General features: G+C 59.7%; 1 protein-coding gene across 3 annotated transcripts; it reads right to left on the reverse strand.

Annotated features, from left to right (window-relative positions):
• Nucleotides 1-3,103: 3,103 nt before the first annotated feature.
• KLHL25 (kelch like family member 25) lies at nt 3,104-18,118 on the reverse strand. 3 transcript variants are annotated; one of them, XM_079764015.1, is made up of 3 exons: nt 17,986-18,118; nt 5,882-7,678; nt 3,104-4,843 (listed from the first exon to the last, which is right to left on the reverse strand). In XM_079764015.1, the coding sequence occupies exon 2, from the start codon at nt 7,665-7,667 to the stop codon at nt 5,898-5,900; it is 1,770 nt and encodes a 589-aa protein (XP_079620141.1). In that variant the 5' UTR covers nt 7,668-7,678; nt 17,986-18,118; the 3' UTR covers nt 3,104-4,843; nt 5,882-5,897. The 3 variants fall into 3 exon arrangements, with proteins under 3 accessions (XP_079620141.1, XP_079620142.1, XP_079620140.1); XM_079764016.1 differs by lacking the exon at nt 17,986-18,118 and adding an exon at nt 8,506-8,594; XM_079764014.1 differs by lacking the exon at nt 17,986-18,118 and having other exon boundaries at nt 5,882-7,787.
• Between the last annotated feature and the right edge of the window lie 5,703 nt (nt 18,119-23,821).

Raw genomic sequence — 23,821 nt, forward strand, 5'->3', positions numbered from 1 at the left:
AGGGGGACCCCCTCCCCAACCCCGAGGAGAGCCTTCTTCCAGTGGAACCTATTTCTGCATTTGGGGACAGGAAGCAGGAGAGCCTGAAGCACTGTGGCTCCTCGGGGACTCCCACTCTCGCTGCAGCCGGGACCGCAAACCCCGGGGGTGCCAAGTGCAGGAACTCTCTCCAGTTAAATCAACGTAGTGGAAAATGCCCTGTGCCATAGGATCCTCTATGTGAAAAGATGGAGAATTTGCCTCTCTGCCAGTTTTCTCCACCCCCATCCTACTCTCCAAACAGGGCAACTGTCAAAACCTGATTCAGGAAGGAAAATTTTATTTGCCTCGAGCCCCACAGGGATTGGCTGGATTTGATCACAGCATGCGGGCTCTACCGAGAAACCGTGCCGCACACCACAGCGGAGGGGCTGTGCTGAGCCGCCTGCTGCTCCTGCAAGAGGCCCCCCGGCCCCCTGGACCCTGGCACTGTGCCCCATGGTGCCATGCAAAGCTGCCTGGGATCTTGGCTTTGCCACTTACAAGCTCCTCTCGCAACAACGGGAAGAAGAAACTCCAATTCCCAGTCAGGGCACATGCTGCGGTTGCCGGCTCGACCCCCAGTAGGGGGTGTGCAGGAGGCAACTGATCATTGATCCTCATCATTGATGTTTCTCTCTCCCCCTTCCTCTCTGAAGTCAATAAAGTCTTCTCCAGCTTTGGCAACAGCTGTGCCTCCCCCCACACCCCCCCTCTCCCCAGGCAGTGACACACGGGTCCCTTCCCACCCACTCACCGCCCTTGGCTGTCACTGCGGCTGCAGCATCCCCTACCCTCCTGAGTGCCTGTCCCACTCAGCAAGGCCTCCCATGGTCCTTGGGTTTGAGCCGGGGACGGGGGTCTGTCTGGGAGGCAAGAAGCGCGAGGAGGTTCCATCCTTCCTTCCCGAACAGGTGCACAATGCGCTCAGGGCTGCCAGAATACTGACAGCCACTCGCCAGGGCTGCCGGACCCTCCTGCTCCCCAGGGACCCTGCTGGGCTGAGCCTGGGCCCCAGCCCAGAGCTGGCTGCTGAGTGGCTTACACAGACGTGGCATTTTTCTGTCCGCAGGTCCCGTGCCCGAGGGAGAGTCCGGGGTGTACAAACCGCCTCAGATTGGGTTGCAGCAACGGCTCTGCCCGGACAGGAAGTTGGTAACTAATGCCCAGGGCAGAAATCTGAGTCAGAAATAAAAGGAAGCCAAGAGGCCAGAAAAGCCCTGACCAGTTTGGCTCAGTGGATAGAGCATCGGCCTGCAGACTGAGGGGTCCCGGGTTCGATTCTGGTCAGGGGCATGTACCTTGGTTGCAGGCACATCCCCAGTGGGAGGTGTGCAGGAGGCAGCTGATGGATGTTTCTCTCTCATCCTATGTTTCCAACTCTATTCCTCTCCCTTCCTCTCTGTAAAAAGTCAATAAAATATATATATTTTTAAAGGCCAGAAAAGAGCTTGCAGGGGGAGGGGAAAATGCAGCGCGCAGGTTTTCTTTCCTCGGAAGCAGTAACAAGCAGAACCGAGGTCAGCTGAGCTGCAGGGCCTCAGAAATAAGACGGGGAACATGTTGGGGACCTGGCACCTCATCCCCTAGTAGCCTGGATGTCACCGTGTCAGTGAGAAGTCCCTCCCAGAGGCCTGCCTCCCCACAGTTCCTGTTCCCGGAAGCTTGTGGGTCTCGTATGGTGAGGCCAGCCCGTGGGCACTGCCCTGCCACCCCGGGGGAGAGGGGGTGTCCTGTGAGGAGGCGCAGGGGGAAAGGAGGCCTGGCTGGGCTGGAGTTGCCCTGCACCCAATTCTGGAAACGTGGATTGCAGGCCGCCCCCCCCCCCGCCCCCCCTCCCCCCCCCCCCCCCCCCCCCCCCCGGCCCTTCCCACTCCCACCCCTACAAGTCTCCAGCCACGTTTGGTATCCCAGTCACAGCCTGGCCAGGCCCCAGGCTCCTTTCATATGCTAATTGCCGCTCTGCTCAGCTAGAAATAGTCCCCACAGAGTTAGGGTTGTGCCTCCCTCCTGGCGCCTTTGTGGGCCCTGCCTCCTCCGTGGGAAACCCTGTCTGGAGGGGTGTGGGGAGAGGGTCCCAGGAAGGCCCCCTGGGAACTGTCTGGAGGGGAGAGCTGACGGGGGGAGGGGAGTGACTGGAACTGGCTCCTGGTGAAACCTCCCTCGCTGCCCCGTCTCTTGGAGGGTCCCTGAACTTCCCACCCCACCCCCAGCTGCAGCCTTGGAGCCGGGCAGTTGCCTGGACAACCTCGGTCTACCCAGCCTTGCCTTGGGTCCATAGGAGGGGCCGCGGACCACCTGGCACAGGCTCCCGGCACCCACAGGGGCCCGGCTGTTCTGCCTCTCCAAGTCTCAGAAGCAGGAGGCCGAAGCCAGGGTCATTAAGTCCACTTCCCAAGGAGGGGCGGGGCCTCGGACTGCAGTAAACCGGGTCCCCAGGGTGGCTCGGGGCGCGACAATCCAGGCATGGGAGGAGGCACGGTGCCAAGAGGGAAATCGCGGCCTCTACGCTGAAACACAGCCGCTCTGAGCTTCCCGGCGGCCAGGGCTAAGAGGAAAACATATTTCTAATGGGGTTCCCTTTGACTCCCCACAAACATTTGGGATGCCTTTTCTTTCTAGATTCTTTTTTATAAAAACTTTTAAAAGTATTTTCTTATTGATTTCAGAAAAAGGGAGAGGAAGAGATAGGAAACATCACTGATGAGAGACAGACATCCATCGGCTGGCCTGGCATGTGCCCTGAATGGCGATTGAACCCTGACCTCCTGGTTCATAGGTCGACGCTCAACCACTGAGCCACGCCAGCCGGGCTAGAACCTCACACACATTAGCTGGAAGCTCGCAGTATGAAGGGGCGAAGGAAATGGACGTTGAGGAAGGAAGTTTGGTAACCTCTGCACCCGAGAAAGGGACCCTGCAAAGGAAAGCCAGCCGTGTGCAAGGAGCTGAGGCCGGAGCCCGTGGGTCCCCAACCCTGCGCTGTGCCCCCGGAGCTCAGCTGGAGGGACCCACACGTCTGCAGGGGCCTCCACTGGACCCCAGGGCACAGCTCCGACTCCCGGCAGGGGACAGACAGGCCGCGGTAACAACTGGGAGTAAGGCGCCCGCCTTGATGCGCTTGTTATTTCACACAAATGAGTGTCCGCTGGGAGCTCGGAGCGCATAGGCAGGAGCGTGGAGACGATGGCATTTCTCAAGTGAGCGCTCACCACGGCTTTTCCAGGAGACGGTGACTCTCGGGGGAACGGGGAACAGTGTCAGAACCCATGGAAACAACTGCCAAACAACCTCAGAAAGGGGAGCTCTGATATCTGGGTGCCGGGGGGAACCGGGCTGAGCCTCCCTCGTTCACAGGAGGGGCAGACCCCGAGCCCTGCCTGGAGGGGTGACCATCGATGTCAGCCTGTGACTGTGTCCCCCAAGGCAGGCCCCAGAGCCCAAAGAAAGCAAGAACGTTCTCAATTCATTTATTAACTTAGAAGCGGAGAGAGGTCCCGCCAGGGAGAGCACCCGAGGTCCTTTGTGCTGTGAGACGCGCTCAGCTCAGCTCAGCGCTGACAGGGCAGGGCCCTGAGACCAGGGCAGGCTGCTTCCCGCCCAGGCCCCCGCGGCCAGGGCTCCCCAGCTTCCCAGCAGAGCCATCTCCTGGGGGGGGACCCTGGCTGCAGGGGGGCCGAGAGGGAGCAGCAGAGTCTGAAGACTGGAGGTGTACCTTCTGCTCTCGGACGTTCCCGAGTGGCAGCTGGGGCGCATCAGTGAGTGAACCCCACTTCAAGGTCCAAGTCCCCAAGAGAAGCCCCAAGGCTGGTGCCTGCATGGAGGGGCCGGGAGGGGCGGGCTGGGCTTGGGATACACTGAGGGACCAGCCACTTGGAAGGTGAGAAACAACGAACAGATGTCTGGCCGTTCTCTTGGGACGGAGCGGGCTTTGTGAGCCCGGGGGCAGATGGGGCAGATCCAGTCACCAGCTGGAAGGCCAGGGTGCCAGGGGCCAGCGGGGTCGGAGCGGTGACCTCGTGGCTGACCTCCACACTGAGATGCGTCCAGCCTGGGGGATGTCCCTGGAGTCCCTCTGGGTCCCCATCAGGAGTCGGGGGCATTGCTGGTGCTTGTGATGTGCTCTGAGGAGGGGTGGCACCCCGGTCCAGCGGCATGTGGTACCCAAGGTCCTGGGTCCTGCTGTGTGATGGGCCACGGCCAGCCTGACCGGGAGGTGGCAAGGTCACAAGGGCAAGCCCAGCTCTGGGGAGGGGCCAGGAGGTTTCGTCTTTAACCCAGCTGCCCGGGGTCATCGCCAATGAGGCCTCGCGGAGGTCACTGAGGTCGCCCCACGGGTTTCTGCCCTTATACAACGTGTCCTCGGTTCTCTCCTCGGTAGCTCCTGCCCTCAGTCCTGCTGGGCCGTCTCCCCGAGACCTGGGACGCCCTCTGTGGGTGACACCCAGCAGGACAGGGACGTGAGTCACAGGCTGCGGGGGGTGCTGCCCCCCATCCAGGGCTCTCCGTGCCTGGCCCCCGCCCCGTCCAGGACTTGCGGAAACAGGTGACCTCAAAGTCCTGCAAACGCGTCCTCCCGGAGTCAGAGGGAGCCCGGGTGTGCGCACGCCCCTCTGGGAGATCCTGTCCCCCAAAACCACTGCAGAGCGGGAAAAGCCTCAGGCAGACACCCTGGTGCTGGAGACGGCGTCTTCTCTCGTCTAAAACTCAGAGCAGCTCCCAGAGCTGGTGGGCGGCCGCTCGGAGCGCTGAGCTTCCCGCTGTGGCCGACAGAGACGGGGCCCCTGTGACGGCTGCAGCCGTGATGTGGGGAGACACGCAGAGCCTGCGGAGCAACAGAGACGAGGCTGGGGATGGCGCCTACGTGGACACATGCCCGGGGAGGCCTCACACTGACTCCGAGAGGGAAAAGGGAAGCCAACCTGCGTCTCCACCCATCCAGCAGGTAAGAGGCGGGCAGTCCCAGGCGCCTGCCCCAAAGCCCCGGCACCCCCACAGCTTCCAGGGGTGCCCAGCTCCACCCCGGCATCTGCCCGCTCTTCCTCACAGGACCCCGGGCTGGGTCTCCCCTCGGCTGCACACTGGAGGCCTGGCTCACGTGGCCTGGGTGTGGCCTTTTGGGCGGCCGAGACATTGGCCTTGTCCAAACAGAGGTCTGGCCTTTGCCTGTGGGTCTGGGAGGTGACCTATGTCACGCCTGAGAGCAGCGTGTTGGCTGAGGGTGGGAGTGGGGCCATCATGTGACTTAGGGTGGGGGCTCTGGGTCCTGCGGTACCAGCTGACCTGGGACCTCGTAACCACGCGGGCATTCCAGTGATCCTGCCTAAGTGCTGGGTGTGAGCGGTGTCCCTGGCCGGCAGGGTTCTCTGCGCATTGTCCCTCTCTGAGGCCAGGACGGTCACAGTCCTGACTCCACAGGGAGAGGATGCTGTGCGCTGTGACCGCCCCGCCCCCGTGCCCCTCTGCCCGTAGCTGATCTTAATCTATATCCTTTCCTGTAATGAGACATGACCCTGAACTACAGCCTCAGTGCATTCTGGGACGCCCCTAGCTTGCAGCTGGTGTCAGAAGTGAGGACACTGTGGCTTGGTGAGTGTGCCCTCGGACTTGGCAGACTGGCCTGGACTCAGTGCCGAACTGTCAGAAGAGCCGGGTGGTTCTGATAGGCAGCCATGTCTGGGAACCACCCCCCAGCCTAAGGCTGTACCCCATTCGGCAGAGGGGTCACCTGCTTCGTTCGAGGTCAGCTGCAAGGAAGGCGCAGAGCCAGGCGTTGGCTCTGAAGAAGGGTCCAGAACTCCCCTCCGCCCCCCGTCACCTGCTGCCCCTCCCAGGGGGGGACAGGCCCGTGCCAGGGGCTCACCTGGCTCACAGGGCCCTCAGGCAGGCAGGTGCTTCCAGGTGCTGACGAAGGCCGTGGGGATGAGCGAGTAGGGCACGGTGGTGACACAGCTCCACGTGTCCGCCGTGGGGTCGTAGCAGTCCAGGGTCTTACACCGCTGGGTCCCGAAGTAGCCGCCCACCACGTAGAGCTTGTTGCCCGAGGCCAGGGCGTGGCAGGACATGCGCTTGGCCGTCATGTCCCCGATCCGCGTCCACTGGTTGGTCTCGCAGTCGAAGCGGTAGGCGGAGGCGGCCGTGAACTCGGTGTCGCCGCCCATGATGAAGATCTGGCTGCCCAGCACGGCCGCCGCCGTGTACCGCCAGGGCTGGGGGCACTCCGCCTTGATGGTCCACCGGTTCTCGGCGGGGTCGTAGCACTGGACTTTGGACACCATGTCCCGGTGGATGCTGGTCCCGCCGAACACGAAGAGCTTCAGCTTGGCGCTCACCACCGCCGCGTTGCTCACGCCGTCCCTCAGCGGCGCCACCATGCTCCACTTGTTGGCCCCGGGGTCGTACTTCTCCACCTGCTTCAGGGAGACGGACGGGGAGGCGGGGAAGACGCCCGCCAGCGACGTGTGTCCGCCCACCACGTAGAGGCAGTTCTCGAGCTCGGCCGAGCCGTGGCCGAAGCGGGCGATCAGCATGGGGGCCGCCTTGGACCACTCCTCGTGGACGGTGTCGTACACCCACACGTCCTTGGACACCCCGTTCTCGGAGCCCCGGCCCCCCGTCACGTAGACCTTGCAGCCGATGGCCGAGGCGCTGAACTCCTTCCGGGGGCTGGGCAGGTCGGCCTTGGGGATGATCTCCTTGGCCTTGTGGTCCACCTGGTACACCTTGTCGCACATGAAGGTCTGGCCGCCCAGGATGAGCAGCGTGTGGCCCGCCTTGCGCGGCCGGGCGCAGGGGCTGGTCACCACGCCGTCGTTCTGCAGGATCCTGGCCTTGCAGCGCAGCGCCTCGTCGAACATGCCCTTGGTGCGCTCGCCCGCCAGGAGCGGGGCCTCGCGGGCCACGGCCTCCTTCAGGCAGTCGGAGGGCAGCAGGGCCAGCCGCACGCCCCGCAGCAGCTCGGGCAGGTGGGCGCGGCGCCCCTCGAGGTCGTGCCGCACCCACCGCAGGACAGCCTCGAGCACCGCCCGCTCGTCCTCGGCCTCCAGCTCGTCGCTGGAGATGAGGTCCAGCAGCTTGTCCTTGGAGAGGCTGTTGAAGTCCTCGCTGTGCCGCACCGTCTCGAAGTGCGCCAGGCACATGCGCCAGGCGAGCTCGTGCAGCCGGCGGCACTGGTGGGCGTCGGACAGCAGCATCATGCCCAGGCAGTTGGAGGGGAAGAGGTTCTTCTCCAGGAACTCGGCGGCCGCATCCCGCACGTCGTGGAACTGCAGCATGTCGCCCGCCTCCAGCAGCGACTCGGCGTTCTCCTCGTTGAGGACGATGCGCGACGAGTAGGCGAAGTCCAGCAGCAGCTCCAGCACCTCGGGGTGTAGGTTGTCCTGGAAGTTGACCGTGTCGTCCCGGCTCTCCCGCAGCCCGTGGCTGAACATGGCCTCGAAGTAGCGGCTGGAGGCGGCCAGCACGGCGCGGTGGCAGGGGAAGGCGCGGTCGCCGGCCCAGAGCGTGACGTCGGTGAACATGCAGTGCTTGCGCAGCGTGTTGAGGTGGGCCAGCACGCAGTCGGGGTGCGACGCCTTGTGGAAGAGCGTGATGTTCATGGAGCCCGTGCTGCTCCGCGACTTGCGGGTCTCGTGGACGCTGACCGACATGCCGAGCCAACCTGCGGGCACAGGGACACAGGTGAGAGCGGCCATTCTCTTTTTATTGACTTCAGAGAGGAAGGGAAAGGGAGAGACAGAATCAACGATGAGGATCACTGATCGGCTGCCTCCTGCGCACCCCCCACGGGGATCGAACCCACAACTCAGGCTTGTGCCCTTGACCGGAATCGAACCCTGGACCCTTCAGTCCGCAGGCTGATGCTCTATCCACTGAGCCAAACCAGCTAGGGCAGTGGTCGGCAAACTGTGGCTTGCGAGCCACATGCGGCTCTTTGGCCCCTTGAGTGTGGCTCTTCCACAAAATACCATGGCCTGGGCGAGTCTATGTTGAAGAAGTGGTGTTAGAAGAAGTTTAAGTTTAAAAAATGTGGCTCTCAAAAGAAATTTCAATCATTGTACTGTTGTTATTTGGCTCTGTTGACTAATGAGTTTGCCGACCACTGAGCTAGGGCAAGAGGGGCCATTCTTGACGCAGTGACTTGGGATGGAAGCACAGACCCTGAGTCCCCTGTGGCCTGGCCCGCCCCCTCCCCTCCTCTCTGCTCAGCTCTGTCCCTCATGTCAACTGACTCCATCTCGAGGGCCACACAGCGGCATGGGCTGGCTTCACCCGCCCTTAGAAAACTGGTTTTGCTCTCCCGAGTTTGGATCCACTCTGGAACCAAAGGTCTTGGCCTGGTTATGAGCCACCCCCGGGAGGGTCCAAGCTGTGCCTCCCGTGGCTACAAAAAACAAGCAAACAGCCCTGGCCGGTGTGGCTCAGTGGATAGAGCGTCAGCCCGAGGATTGAAGGGTCCCGGACTCAATTCCCGTCAAGGGCACCTACCTCGGTTGCAGGCTGGATGCCCGGCCCCAGGGGCCAGGGGCAGGCCAACAAGAGTCCCAAGGTCCCCCCGAGATCCGCCTCTGCCTGCCTCTACCTGTTGGGCTCAGTCACTCTCTGGCACCGCTCAAGTCACATGAGACTAGTTCTCAGTCACCAGGTAGGAGCAAGGAGGCCTTCACCCTCGGTGCCGGCTGGGTCTGAGGCCCCTCGGCAAACGTCGCTGGTAAACCAAGTCCAGCTGCCACCCTCTGGGTGCCCAAACAACTCTGTGGTGGGGTGGGGCTGTCAGGGTGAGGTCAGCAGTTTATCAGCCCCAGACAGACCACAGTTTGGCTCTGTGCCCGTCCTGGAACCGTGCAACGCGCAACGCGGGTCCCAGCTCTGCCCAGAGGAGCCCGAGCTCAGCCGGTGGGGCTGCGGTAGCGGGGAGGACGGGTCTCATGGATCCCGAGAGGGTGAGGTGCCAGCCAGGCTTGGGGAAGGCAGGACGAGAGGCCACCGCCCAGAGCCACACAACCCAGTCTGCCCTGGATTCTGCCCAGACCTCAGCAGGGCGGAGTCACCAGGAGTGGGGCGGGTGGGGCCGCTGGGAGCCCAGAAGGTGGGGCTAGCGGATCTCCATGCCAGGGAGGGTGACAGTCAGATTCACAGGAAAGTGAGGGGAATGGCCCCCGCCCCAAAACCACACAACTCAGTCACTGATACCTCCCCGAGCCTGCCCAGACCTCTAAACGCTGGCCCAGATCGCTGACTCCTCGGCAGGGCGCGTGCAACACAGGGGGCGCAAGAGGGAGTCCAGAGGTGGGGCTCGTGCAGGAAAGGGACTCAGCTCGGGGGCCCTGGCGGCTGTCCCTGCAGTTCCCTCCCAGAGCCACAAACCCCAAACTCTCCGCACAGGAGGAGCCCAGGGCGAGTGGCTGCCAACAGGACTTTTTAAAAAGTGTATATTTTTATTGATTTCAGAGAGAGGACAGGAGTGGGAGAGAAAGAGAAACATCAATGATGAGAATCATGGATTGACTGCCTCCTGCACGCCCCACAACGGGGATTGAGCCTGCAACCTGGGCATGTGCCCTGACCCAGAAGTGAACGGTGACCTCCTTGGTTCATAGGTTGATGCTCGACCACTGAGCCACACAGGCTGGGATTCACGGGCAATTATTTACAGGGCACCATCTCCAAGCCTGGCCCTGGGACCAGTGTCATGGAAACCAGAGGCTGCCCGGGCCTGGCCTGGCCTGCAGGATGCTCCCCACCCCCGAGCTGAATTGCCCAATCTGAATTCCGGACCCTGCAACACCTTTCCCCGAATGGTGCTGTGATTGCTAAATCCTCACTCTGGCTTCTGTCACTCAGTCATCAGACACTTTGCAAAATGTGGCCTTTCACCCAGTGACTCCATCCACCCTGTCACGAGGGGGCCTCTGGTCTGTGCGCCACGCAAGGAGCGGGGGGGGGGGGGGGGGCAGTGTGGAGGACTCCCAGTGGATATGAGCGTCGTCCTGGCTTCGATGGGTTTAAGGCACAGCATGTAACTGCACGACACTGCCATGCCCCAGAGTGGCAGCTGCCATCCTGTTTAGAGGCCCTGAGGGACCTCAGGCAGCACCCCGCTCCCCACGCCGTCCCCACCTGCAGGGAAGCGCTGGGCCACCAAATAACAATGTTTCCACCGCTCAGCAGCCTTGGAAGTTAACTGAATGCACAGGAAACAAAGTAGCGAAGGGGCAAGGCCTGCAGAAACACTCCCCTGCTTTACTAAGAGCAGCAACTAGCAGTGAATGGCCCATATTCTGAGAGGAAAATGCACCAGGGCCGGTCACAGCAGCTTCCGGGGTCGCTGACCCCTCCCCAGCCAGGAGTCAGCGGTCCGCATAATGAGGGTGTCTGAGGGAGGCCAGAGGGAGTGGGAAAGGCCGAGGCCCCTGGTAAGGTGCAGGTAATGTGGTTCCTGGTCGCTCACTCACCCTAAGTTTCCCATCAGCTCCCATGTGGCCCGGTGCCAGCATGGGAGACAGTGATGGGCAGAGACCAGGTTCCTGCTCCATGGGGTGGGGCTGGGGTGGCCGGCATATGAGGAAACAGCCAGTGAACAGGACATTTTCACGTCCTGGAAGTTTGAAGAAAATCAAACCGCAACGAGCCACAGAGCGTGGCAAGAAGCCAGTGGGCTCAGGTAGGCCCCTAGGAAGAGGGGATGTGAACCGAAACTGGAGCCAGGATGATGATGGGTGTAAGGAGGGTTCCAGATGGAGGGCCAGCGAGTGCAAAGGCTGGGTGGGAGCGAGGGTGGCCCCTCAGGGAAGAGGAAGGCCAGGGAGACGGGGCACAGGCAGGGCACGATCCCAGGCCAGCGGGGGCACTGAAGAGGGACAGATCTGTGGCAGCCTCGCATTGAGAGCTGGGCCCGTGTCCCTGGGCGGGTGCTGGGACTGCTGGGACTGAGCAGACAGGACCCAGGCAACACGGTGCCCGTTCTGGGCCAGGCCTTCAGAGATGGGCAGCCTCCATTCCTCTCCTGATGCTTCTCAAGGGGAAGCCAGCCCTCCAAGCGTGTGAAACCGGCAGCCATACTGTGAGGAGGCTCAAGCCGCCCTGCGGATGTTCCAGACATCGGAGTGAAGAACTCACCTTGGACGTTCCGGCCACTGCAGAGGGCTCCCTAGCCAGCAGTCAGAACCGGGGTCCTCCAGACACACGGCCCAGAGATTACCAGGGTCACACATCACCCATCCAAAACCCCGAGACAAGTCCTGACGGAGCACCTGCAGGCCATGCTGAGGGCTAAGAAAGCAAAGGCCAACATGGCACGCATGACCTTAACTGCTGGGCTGTGCAACACGCATGCACAACACAAATGCAAGCATGCAAACAAGGCGGGCAAGAGGCCAGGCGGGGGAGGCAGCCAGCATTGATAGGACTGTGACAAAGCCGCCGGAAGGAAAAGTCAAAGGTCCTCAATGCCAGAAAGGTCAAAGTTCCTCGATGCCAGTGGTTAGGCTCAGGGCCCCTGACGACAGCTCGGCCATTGCTGTGTGACCTTGGGAAAGTTAACATGCCTCTCTCCGTCCACTTTTTATCTTTTCTAACTATAACGGGATGATGACAACAGTCACTACTTTGTGAGAATTAAATGAAACAGGAAGTGGTTCGCATTCAGAGCGCCTGGGCCCAGCATGCCTACCCGGCAGCTGCTTTAGTCCCGTTGTGTCCTTACCAATGTCGCTGAAGGAAGAACCCAGCAGTCATTCCCCACCCCTGCCCCAGCCCTACCCTCCACTTGGAATAAGGCGGATTTTCACTGTGTAGCCGTTTGTAAGTGGTTTGATCTAGACTGGATAGTATTTTAACAACCAGGAAAAACACTAGAGTTTTTGTTTGTTTGTTTTGGTCCGGCCGGCTGGATCTGGGTCACTCCCAGCACTGTAATGACAGGGCTTAGGCACCAGTCACATATCACACACATGCAAGGCTGCCTGGGGCAACAGCCCTCCCCGGGCTGGCGCTGTGGGCAGACCCACAAGTGCCGCGCTGGCTCAGAGGCCCGCCCGCCCCCGACTGCGAGGACCTCAGGGAGCCCTCGGGGTGCAGGCGTATCCATCCTTCCAATTTTCAAGTGGAAAACAAACGAAGCAGCCTATTAAGCACACAAATCTAATTGTTAATTGAAAGGAAAATTGGTATGACCACTGTAACTGAATCAGCGCCACAGATCATTCCCGATACGCGGCAACCACCAGGACAATGGGTCCTTTTTCTAGCTGTCCCTGCCTCCCAATGGCCCCCTTCTTCACAAAAAAATGTATAAATAGTCAAAAGGGATGCGTGCCCTGGTCTTCATCTAAAATGCAATGGGTTAGAATTGTTCATATTTGCTGTGGATTGATTTCGATTTTGTTTTCCAGCTTTTTGTGTGTGTGAAAGGTTTCAAGGCTGCAGGACTGACCGAGAATTAGATACCGCATGCCTCTGCTTTCAGGGGGTTAGTCTGCTGGCTGCCGCCCGGCCCGCCCCAGCCCTGGGCCTCACCCCTCCCTTGCATCCTTGCCTCCCCTCAACCCCACCTCTCCTGCAGGGGATGGGCGGGCCGTGTCGGCCCGGAGCACAGCCAGGCTGGGGCAGGGTGAGGATGCCGCTTCATACACCACTTGGCAGTCAATGCCATTCCTCTTCAGGCAGGCCCAGGATGTCTCCGTATCAGCTCCCGGGAAGGGGAGAAGGGGTGGGCGGCCAGCCTGCCCCTGAGCTCACCCCCCAGGGCAGAACCCCCACACCTCCACACCCTGAGCCCGTTGCGAGACAACCTGGTTCCCACCTGCTCTCTCAAATGGGCCACACACACCGAGTCCCAGGTGGGCAGGGAGTCCTGACCTTACCCTTCACGCAGCCCCCCATCTGCCTGCAGCCAAGGCCTGGGAGGGGGAGGGGGGTCCCAGCAGACCCAGAGGGCGGGCCAATGCTTCCGCGCCCCATCCGCACGGGCCCAGCCTTCTTACTTAATGCACCGCGTGTTAAGCACACTTGACCGAAGGCAGCCACTTTAGCTTCCATGATGGATGGCAGCCCTGCAAGCTGCTGGATGCTGCGGACGCATCGCTCCTGGAGGAAGGGCAGGCTGGCTTTCCCGGAGAAGGCGCGGCCAGGAGGTAAGGGGTCAAGGTCTGTGAAACCCAGTGGAGGATGTGGCAACACTTGTTGCAAAGAGTCGGTAAGGAACTGCGGTCGGGAGGGGAGCCAATCAGAACAGGCCTGCCGTAGACCTACAGTGTGCAGGCATCCCACGTGGAAGATTTATCCCTCAGTCCTCCCAGCCGAGCCTGCGGAGGTTTTGACAGCTTTAATCAGGGCGGGTTAGGTTGTGCTGCAGCAACAAACACCCCCAAATCTCGGTGGCTTTAGAGGACAGAGATGGATTTCTTGCTCATACCACATGCATCGTAGTTCCAGTGGTGGGGGTGTGTGTGTGTGTGTGGGGGCACCTGTCTCATCACTGTCGCTCCCGGGGACCCAGGTGACAGAGCAGCCACCAGGCCAAAGAGAAACGAGAGAGAGCACCGTGGAAAGTGTGGGCACAGACAATTCAGTGCAAGGCCTGGAGGGACACTCACTGCTCCTGCTCCCATCTAATTGGCCAACACGAGTCACATGACTTCACCCACTCCCCAGAGGACCAGGAGTACAACCCTAGCACATGTCCCGTTTCTGTCATTTGCAAACAAGGGGAAATAACCGCCCAGGGATGGATGGCAATGACAGTACTATCGCAATAGACTGTCGTTACGAGGACTCACTATGGAGGAGGCACTGATCTGAGTGTCTGCTAATCCCCGCCACGGCCTCCCGTCCGGTGACCATCTGCACGTTCCAGGTTGGGACCCTGGACCGGGAGGTGTGGGCCATCTGCTGGCACCGCGGCACTGTGTGAGCCCAACATCACCGCGGGGGGAGGGGTGGCCTCCGGACCAGGGTCTCACAAGCCCCAGGACTTGCTAGAAAGACAGCCTGTCTCTTGGCCCAGACACCTCCGGCCTGGCCCGCTGCAAACCGGGCAGGCAGCCCCTCCTAACAGGAGCAAAGCCTCTCTGTCTTCACCAGGAAAGGAACTCCATTCAGCCGGACTGATGGGTGGTCAGCCTCCCCGAGGGGACCCGCCGGGAGCAGGTAGAGAGTGACAGGCTGCGGGTTTCCATTTGATGCCCGCATCCTGCTCTGCCAATCAGAGCCTTCCTGGCAGACGGAGGTGGGAGGTGGGTGGGGAGACACCATGGCCAACTTGCCTCTGCTCTGGCTGCAGCAGACTCTCCCAGAACCTGCTCAGCGCCCGCCTCCTGGTGGGAGGAGCCATCCAACTGGTCTTGCAGGGAAGTCTCTGGGGCTCCCTTCAGTGCCTCTTGCTCTTGGGAGCTCTTTGTCCATCTCTCTTCTCAGAGGTGGCCCTGGCTCCACGCCCCGGAGAAACCATACAGGCTAGGTGCCACCTGTTCTGGGGGGCATAACGGGCTCCCCTAACTGCTCCCACATCGCGGCCCGCTCGCCTCACAGGACCAGCCCCAGCACCCCTGGGAAATGAGTCACCCACAAGCCACCTGCCTTTGCGCCCAGCTTGGTGCTGCCTGGACCCAGTCCTCTGGCTTCACCAGCCCCTCGCCTACCGGCACACCCGCTGCCTGGGGGTCCTTCGCATGTACCTGGGCAGAGGCGATTTACTCACCAAGAAGGGAAAAGAAACTGGGAGCTTAGCCCGCTGCACTCCTTTCCTTCTGCAGGTGGGAGGGAAATAGGGCCCAGAGAGGGATGACGACTTGCCCAAAGCCCCACAGCACATCAGGGCAGTCCTGGAACTAGGCCTGCAGACTCCTGACTCCTAAGTCAGCCCGTGTGCCCTGTCAGCTGCTCCTCAAGCTTTTCCTGCCCACAAGGGTTTAGCCAATAATTCAAGCCTCATAAAACTACGAAACACCAGAGGTTGCAAAGACTTCTGAGATTTTACAGCGGCTCATTTGCCGTCAAGAGAAGCACTGTACAGAAGAGCATCCACCCATTCTACAGGAGAGCAAACTGAGGCCGCAAAAGGTAAGGGGACCCACATGAAGTCATACAGCCGGGGTAGGGGCAGAGAAGGACTCCCAGACCCCCCACTGAAGTGCTCTTTCTGCCCGCAGGCTCCAGGCGTGAGGGTTCCCACTGTGGACTCACGGAGAGGTGGCGCCGGCCCCGGGCCTGTCCCACTGAAACAGGTAAGCCCCGGAAGCCTCGCCCACGACCCAGGGGTGCAGGAGAGCGTTGTGGGGAGCAGGGGGAGGCTGGCCGGAAGGGTCTTCTATAGCTGCAGGAAAGACAAGGACATTTCCCAACGGGACTGGATTTCTGAGACCACAGAGCGGGCGCTTTTACAAACAGGTCAGCGGGCCACCAACGCCCACCCCTTTTCATCCGGAAGGCACTGACAGGCTGAAGGAGAGGGTTCGCAGTGAGCAAGGACCGTCTGTTGGCGCCAGCACAGCAGTGTGTGGTGGTGGCTGAGGCCCAGGAGACACACAGGCACGTGGGCACCCACGTCCAGCTCCCCGGCCCATGCCCTTTCCCCTGACCTTGCGCGGAGGAGACTGAACAGAGCCCTCCTCTACCCCCCTCCCCCATCCCCACAGCACCCGCTCCCAGCTCCTAACCTGGCCTCGGTCTGGCAAGGGGAGCCCCTGAAGGGAAGGTACTGCTTTAGCTACCTTTGGACGAGGCTGGGGAGGTGGTGCCCAGGGGTCTGGGGTCCAGGAAAGGGCTGGAACCTGCTGTGGACACGGGGCTGACACCCCCCACCCGGTGACAGACCCAGATGAGTAAGGGGGAGTCCTGCTGAGGTGCTGGGAGGAAAAGCTGGGGATGAGCACCTGCCCCCTCCCCGCTGTCCCGGCTCAGTGCTTTCTGGCTGGGAAAACGCTTCAACAGCCCTGGCTGAGCCACCTCCATGGTGAAACTTCCCACCGTGGGTGAAAACCAGCGTCTCACCCAGCCAATTGAATTGCCTGTGTCTGGCCACGGCCCGCCCCCTCCCCGGCCAGGCCACACCCACCCTGCAGGCTGGTCCAGAGGGACTGAGGGCTCAGGCAATGCGCTGGTCTTGGGGGCTGGCCGAGTGGGTTCTCCCAGGACCCCCCGGGCAGAAAGGCTGCACCCAGAAGCCATCATCTCCCTGGGGACTCCCAGGGACGCTGAGTCCACGGGCCAGTTCACCTAGCAGCTCCCTGAGGGCAGGGCTCCAACAAAGACCCTTCCCACAACCAACCAACACTAGTCAACAAACCCCCACTAGGTAAGACTCCCTCAAGCCTCACAGAGACAAATGGGGAAAAAAAAAAACACCCAGGCCTCTCACTGCAAACCACACAGCGCCAGGCCCAGGCAGTCGGTCTCCCGTCCTTCCTGCCCGCCTCTCCCCACACCCGGTTCCCACAGGTTCCAGGCGCTATTAAGGGGCACGTGGAGTGTGCGGGTCGCCCACAGCCCCTCTCGCTGCACCCCACACAGATCCGGCTGCAGCCCGCGCCCCCGGGTGAAGGTTTCTACCATTTCTCTCTACCTTCCTATTCCCCACCTCCCTGGAGTCACTTCCCGACACACGGAATCACTCCAGACAGAGCTGCCGGGCCTGAAAGGGGGCTGACGCCATGGGCCCGCACAGCACAGCTTGGGGGACCCGGGACGCCTGCCTGGTCCTACTCAGGACACCAAACCTGCCCCCCATTGGATGGAGCTTGTGTCCTCCCTCTTCCCAGTCCCCCAAATGCTGGCCTTCACCCACATCCCCTAAGGAGCCCTAACAGCACACCTGGGCCCGTGAAGCATCAGTCCCACCTGAGAATGGGCGACGGACGCTCACGGTCCCCAAGGACCTGAGCCACGTCAGTCACCGGAGTCTGGCCCATGGTAAGAAACGGGGGTTCCTGCATCTCCCCCCAGTGCCACTGACAACTTCCCACCCTCTGTCCCAGCGCCAGAGTGAACCCTAAAAGCCCCAGACACCTGCTGCCTTCCGTGCGGACTCACCGGGGAGGCTGACATTCAGGGGGCCTACCCCCCCCGCCCCCCAGGGCAACCCAGCAGCACCCAAGAATAGCCAGACTAGACCTTCAGGGCCCCGGGACCCTTTGATCAGTCCCGAATGAAGGTTTTTCTTTGCTCGCAGAGAATGTAAATGAAACTTGGAGGGTCTGCAGCAGGAGCAGCAGCAGCACAAAAGGGCCTGGAGTCCCTGGGGGCCGAGTCCCCCAAAGGAAAAGCTACTCCAGTAACTAGGGGTTGACAAGGAAGAGGAGGGGGACCGTGCCCAGTGTGAGGGGTCCTGCAGTCAGGGCAAGTTGGGGGGGGAGGGAGGGGCGCACGGGGAGGGACAAGCCGGCCAGAGGAGGAGGCTGGCCCGGGGGCTGCCACCCGGTGGGCAGACAAGGGGGTCCCAGGGGCGGCGGGCGCTGCGCTGGGTAAACCCTCTCTCGGCCCCGCTCGGCCCCAGGCAGGCAGGCAGGCAGCCCCCTGGCCCGCGGGGTCTAGAGTGCGGGGACTCCTCTTTCCAGGATCGATAGCAATTTTTTTTAAAAAAAGGAGAGTCCGCGAACTCAATGAATCAACCACTCCCCGGGGGAAAGCGTCGCCAGCTCCCGCGCGCCCCATCCATTTGCAAAAAACAATTCATTCCCCGGTGCAGAGCTCGCAGCGAAGGCATCCACCCCCTCGCCCGCCGGGTCTCCAGGCCCCGCCAGGCCGGAGGGGCGGCTGCGGGGACCGGGCTGCGGGCCCGTCCCCACCCCCACCATTGTCCCCCGGCGCCTCCGGAACCCGGCCCCGCCGAGGCGCGCTCACCCACACGGGCCTCCCGCGAGGGCCGCGCAGGGCCCGGCGGGGGCGGGGGGGGTGACCGGTGCCAACGCCGGCGCCGGGTCGCGGCTCCCCCGGCCCGAGGCTGCGCCCGCCGCCCGCTCAGGTACTCACCGCTCGGGGCGCCGCCGCCGCCGCCGCCCGCTCAGCCCCGACCCGTCGCCGCCGCCGCCGCCGCCGCCGCCGCCGCCGCCCGGCTCCCCTCCCCCGGCTCGCTCAGCGCCCGAGCCTCCGCCGCTCCCGGTGCAGCCCCGGCGCCTCCAACAAACTAGTTTCTCCGGCCTTCCCGCCCCGCCCCCCGGCCCGTAGCGCAGCAGCCAATCAGAGGCGACGCCTCTGTGACGAACGGCGGCCGAACCTGTCATCTGGTCCGGAGGAGGATAAGGGGGCGGGCGCCCCTACCGGTACCGTGAGGGGGCGGGGCGGGGAGAGGAAAAGGACTTCGACCAGATTCTTAAAGGGACAGGCGGCGGAGGAAGTTTGGGAACAAAAAAACCCAGTGGTGCTGGAGGGTTTTCAGAAGGAGGGAAGCTTTATGGCTTGCAGATGCCCCTCCTGCACCGGGTCTATGGGAGCTCCACTTTCAGTTTTTTGAAAGCAAGCGTGGAGGAAACATTTTTTTTTTTTTTTTTTTTGGTGCTCTGGGCTTGTTTTAGTGTTTGGGATTTTTTTTTTGCAGCCGCTAAACTAAACCCTGCCTGTATTTGGAATACGTATTTCTCAGGGTCCTGAAGGGCTCCCGCTGAAAACTGGACAACCAATGGGTCCGGGCTGCCTGTCACGACTTGAGCCAATGCAGCAAAGATAGGATTGAGTCCTGTATGAGCGTTTATTTATTCCAATAATGCAGGCAGCATGGGAGAGCAGCAAGTCATCCACAAACATCTGCTCCTCCCCCCACCGACCCCAATACACCATCTGCTTGTATTGGCTAGAACAAAGATTACATGGAGAAGGAGGTAAAAAAAAAAAAAAAAAAGAGTGGGTATGCAAAATGGATATTCCAGGCCTGGGGAAGTAGGCAAAAGGAATAAAAATGGGTATAATGGTTACAGCTTACAAGCAGTGTGTGTGGGGGGGGGGGGGGGGGGGGCGGGGGGGGAAGGGGTCGTGGGAAGGGGCCCTGCATGGTTTTGGGCAACAAAGTTGTTAATCTTTCCATGATAATGGGACCACATTTCAAGGGTGATTCCCAGGTCCCAGGGGCTTACAACTCCTGGCCAGGTTAGAATGTGCTTTCTTTAATCAGAATAAAACCATCAGGGTTAACAACAGAGCAATGATTCATATTTCTTATAACTAATAGCTAGTCCCCCAATATGCTATTTCTGCCCCAACACTACCTGTCTCATTTTTAAGTTCCTTCTATAAGGAGACCTTTCTTTAACCATTCATTCATCTAGTCACTAATTCATTCCACAAACACGTACGGGACGCCTGTGGGATGTGCTCGTCTTGGTGGCATAGAACGGTCTGTCATGTCTCCTTACCTTCCGGGATTCGAATCTCATTCACCGCTTCAGGTTGATGTGTATCCTGCAGACACATCTGTAAGGCGTGGCTAATTGGGCTCAAATTTAAAAGGCGGGATGGGGGGAGAAAAGAAAAAAAAATTTAAAAATAAAAATAATAAAAGGTGAGGTTAGCAAGGGTGGGTGGGAAGTAACCAACCAAGAACCTTGTATGCATATATGCAAGGCCCAGGGCCACAGACAATAGGGCTGGATACAAAAAGGGGACATATGCAATACTTTCAACAATGAAGAATTATTAAAACAAAAGAAAAACAAACAGCTTAGCAGCCCGCTCTAAGCAAGGGCCGCCCAGGCGAGCTGCCTGCTCACTGCCCTGAACAACTGCCTCCCTGCGCTGGGTTTCCCATGGCTGAACCATCCCTGAGAGAGGAATTCCTGAAACCCTAGCTCAGCCAATAGGACTGAGAACTTCCCCATCCAATGAGACACGCACAGCTGGATTCCCCCGCCCATGAGCCTCTTCCCCAACCAATCAGAGCAGCTCCATTCTGACCAATCCGGACAGTGCTTTCTGGGCCAGTCAAACTGTCTTAGGAGTCCTCATTTGCATGATGACGGACCAATGAGGGGTCGGGGGCGGAGACTTCTGGATATATAAGTCCGCTCCCTGGGGTTGGGGGAGTGCATTTTCTCAATCCACTAAAGACTGTGCATTTCTGCCAGGCCGGAGCTGGAGCAAGCCAGCCTGGCAGAGCCCAGCCACTGCCCAGTGCCCACTCGGGGTGCTGTGTAGAGAGGGCCGACTCCCAGCCATGCTTCTCCACAGGTGCTGCATCACACCTGAGCGGCTGGCACTGAGTAAAATGTTTTCCTGTGCACCCCAATTGGGGTTGCCTGTTGGCATTGACTTGGCACCAATGACCATCTGTTAAAACGTGGCTCAGGCCTTGGCCGGTTTGGCTCAGTGGATAGAGTGTCGGCCTGCGGACTGAAGGGTCCCGGGTTCGATTCCCGCCAAGGACACATGCCCAGGTTGCGGGCTCCATCCCCAGTGGGGGCGGGCGTGCGGGAGGCAGCCGATCAATGGTTCTCTCTCATCATTGATGTTTCTGTCTGTCTCTCCCTCTCTCTTTCTCTCTGAAATCAATAAATTATTAAAAGAACACCACGTGGCTCAGTGGTTGAGCGTTGACCTATGAACCAGGAAGTCGCGGTTTCGGTTTCCCGGTGGGTTCCTGTTTGTTTCCGGGTCAGGGCACGTGCCCAGGTTGCGGGCAGGGGGAAAGTCCTCGTACGATTATTTTCAGGATTAACGGAGACAAAGCCACAAGTAAGTGCACAATGAGCGTCCCCTCTTTTCTCCCTCCTGCTGAAAAGGGACAAGGGTTAGGGTCGCCGAAGGAGGAACGCACGAGGCCAAGCGTCGTAAGGGGTTGTGAATTTATTAGGTCATCCAGCCCAGAGGGGCTGAGCCCCAAAATGGCGCCAGCACCCCAGATGGGGAGTCAGAGCCTTTAAAGGACTCGACATGGCTTTTTCGGCGGGAAACGCTCTGGGCGGGTCTGGAACCTGGGGAAGTTTGAAGGGAAAGGATAAATGGTCTTAGCAAGTGGAATGTGGTCTCAGCCGCAGGCAATGTCCATTGTGAAGTGGCCTAAAGGTCAGTTCCCAGGGGAGGGGGTATCGATTTGATTATTTGACCAGACCTCACACAAGATATAGGGCCTTGGGAAAGTATAGAAAGTGGCAAGTTCAGCCGAAGCCAGTGTGGCTCAGTGGATAGAGCATCGTCCTGTGGACCAAAGGGTCCCGGGTTCGATTCCGGTCAAGGGCATGTACCTTGGTTGCAGGCTCCTCCCCGGCCCGGGCCCTGTTCGGGGCTCGTACAGGAGGCAACCAATCGATGTGTTTCTCTCACATCAATGTTTCTCTCCGTCTTTCCCTCTCTCTTCCACTCTCCTTAAACCTAAATGGAAAAATACCCTTGGGTGAGATTAACAACAACAAACGAATAATTTAAAAAAAAAAAAAAAAAGACAAGCCCTGACCGGTTTGGCTCAGTGGATAGAGCGTCAGCCTGAGGACTGAAGGGTCCTGGGTTCGATTCCGGTCAAGGGCACGTACCTTGGTTGCGGGCACATCCCCAGTAAGAGGTGTGCAGAAGGCAGCTGATCGATGTTTCTCTCTCATCGATGTTTCTAACTCTCTATCCCTCTCCCTTCCTCTCTGTAAAAAAATCAATAAAATATATATATAAGAAAAAAAAGACAAGAAAAGTGGTACGTTCATAGGTGGACACTCAACCACTAAACCACACTGGTCTTCCACTTTTGATTAAGCTCCCAAGCACGCGGCAGGGAGAACTCCCAGGAAGTAGAAGCCGTGTTGGTGGGAGGTGCGGGGAGGAGGAGGGGGTACACAAAAGATTTGGAAAAGGGAGTAGGACTTTGACTGGTGGACACGGGAGAGGAGAGCCTGTGGGCAGAAAGCTGCTTAGAGTGGACAAGAGAGGTTCCAGACTTAACAGGCTGCGAGATGATAGGGGAGACCTCACAGAGGGGGCGTTTTCGTGTGGTGACTGTTGGTGGGGGTTGGGGGGGTGGCAGTATGGTGTGGAGGCAAGCAGCCTGAGATCTGGCTTTGAACCCTCAAATGCTGAGTAGAACAGGAGGATTGCTCTGGCTTGTGCGTTGTGAGATTCTCACTGGTGAAGGGAGAATTCTAGAACCTGTCTTGACAGGCTTATCGTAAAGATGAAATCAGAGAACGTATGTGATGGGCATGGCACCTGGAACGTGCTCCGTGCAGATTTGCCTCCATTTGGCCCAGAGCTGGAGACTTTTAAGATGTGAGATAGTTAAGAGCAGTCGTGGCCAGAGGTAAGAGCTGGCTGAGGGTGCTGTGAAGGTGCCTTCCATGGGGGAAAAGGCGGTATCAAAATAATGGGTCCGTTAAAGAAATAACACAGCCTGGCCCCTGTAGCTCAGGGCTTGAGCGTCGACCTATGAACCAGGTCACGGTTCGATTCCCTGTCAGGGCACATGCCCGGGGTTGTGGGCTCCATCTCCAGTGTGGGGCGTGCAGGAGGCAGCCGATCCATGGTTCCCTCTCATCATTGGTGTTTCTCTCTCTCTCTTTCCCTCTCCCTTCCTCTCTGAAATACACACTGAGTGGCCAGATTATTGTGATCTCTGAACGCATAATAATCTGGCCACTCAGTGTATATCCCATATAATAAAAGGCTAATATGCAAATTGTCCCTTCGACCAGGAGTTCGACCAGCAGGCAGGCCAGCCAACAGCCCATGTCCCTTCCCCCTGGCCAGGCTGGCCGGACCCCACCCATGCACAAATTCATGCACTGGGCCTCTAATACATATATATACACACAAACTGGCCAGATTATTATGCGTTCAGAGATCAAAATAATCTGGCCACTCAGTGTGTGTGTGTGTGTGTGTGTGTGTGTGTGTGTGTGTGTGTATTTTTTAAGAGATAGCAGTTTATTTCTTGCTCATGCAAAATGCATTTAACATTAAGTAATCCATGACTGGTTGGCAGCTCTAGAGTTCTCAAGAACATGGGCTCCTCTGTTTCCCCTCTACTATCCTTCATGCTCGGTTTCCATTTTTGCACGTGGGCTTCATGGCCCCAGATGGCTGCTGGAGCGCCGACTCTAACATCCACTTTCCAGGCAGGAGGAAGGACGGAGAGCCGAGCCGAAGAGCAGGTGTATGCCTCCCAATGGTACCAGCTTTGTTTAAACAGGCTGCATCCTGTTTGTCCCCTCGACCAGCAGGCAGGCTGGCCAACCGCCCATGTCCCCTCCCCCTGGCCAGGCTGGCCGGACCCCACCCATGCACGAATTCATGCACTGGGCCTCTAATACACACACACACACACACACACACACACACACACACACACACACACACACACTGAGTGGCCAGATTACTATGCGTTCAGAGATCATAATAATCTGGCCACTCAGTGTATATGCGGCCTGCCCGGTGGGGCTCAACCCCTGGGCCGCCCTGGCCCGGCCGGTCTTCCACTTTTTATTAAGCTTCTAAAAGGTAGAACCCCTGGTCCCGTGGGGCTGCCAATCTCTATGGTCTCCTCAGCTCCGGTGCCCAAGGGCTGGGCTGGGTAGGTGGTGGTTGCCCTGCTGGGGGTGCAGCTGGGATCAAGGTCACTGGTGAGTCACTGCGTCAGCCTTGGGTGCAGAGAGGAGCAGGGCGGGGCTGGGCTGGCAGGGACAGAGTCTACCGGAGGCGGGAGGGTGTCCTGCTGCACCTGCTGGTGGTGTGGGCACCGTGGGAGGAGGGCACCCTTTGACCTTGTTGCTCCACCCCCACGCAGCGTAGCCACTCGGCCGTCTCCATTCTAGCGGTGCCCACGAAACCCCTGTCCCCAACCACGGAAAATATACCAGCCCATGCAAAAACCGGTGTGGCTCAGTGGATAGAGCGTCGG

The sequence above is a fragment of the Cnephaeus nilssonii genome, assembly GCF_951640355.1.
Source record: "Cnephaeus nilssonii genome assembly, chromosome: 24".
NCBI classification, from domain to species: Eukaryota; Metazoa; Chordata; class Mammalia; order Chiroptera; family Vespertilionidae; genus Cnephaeus; species Cnephaeus nilssonii.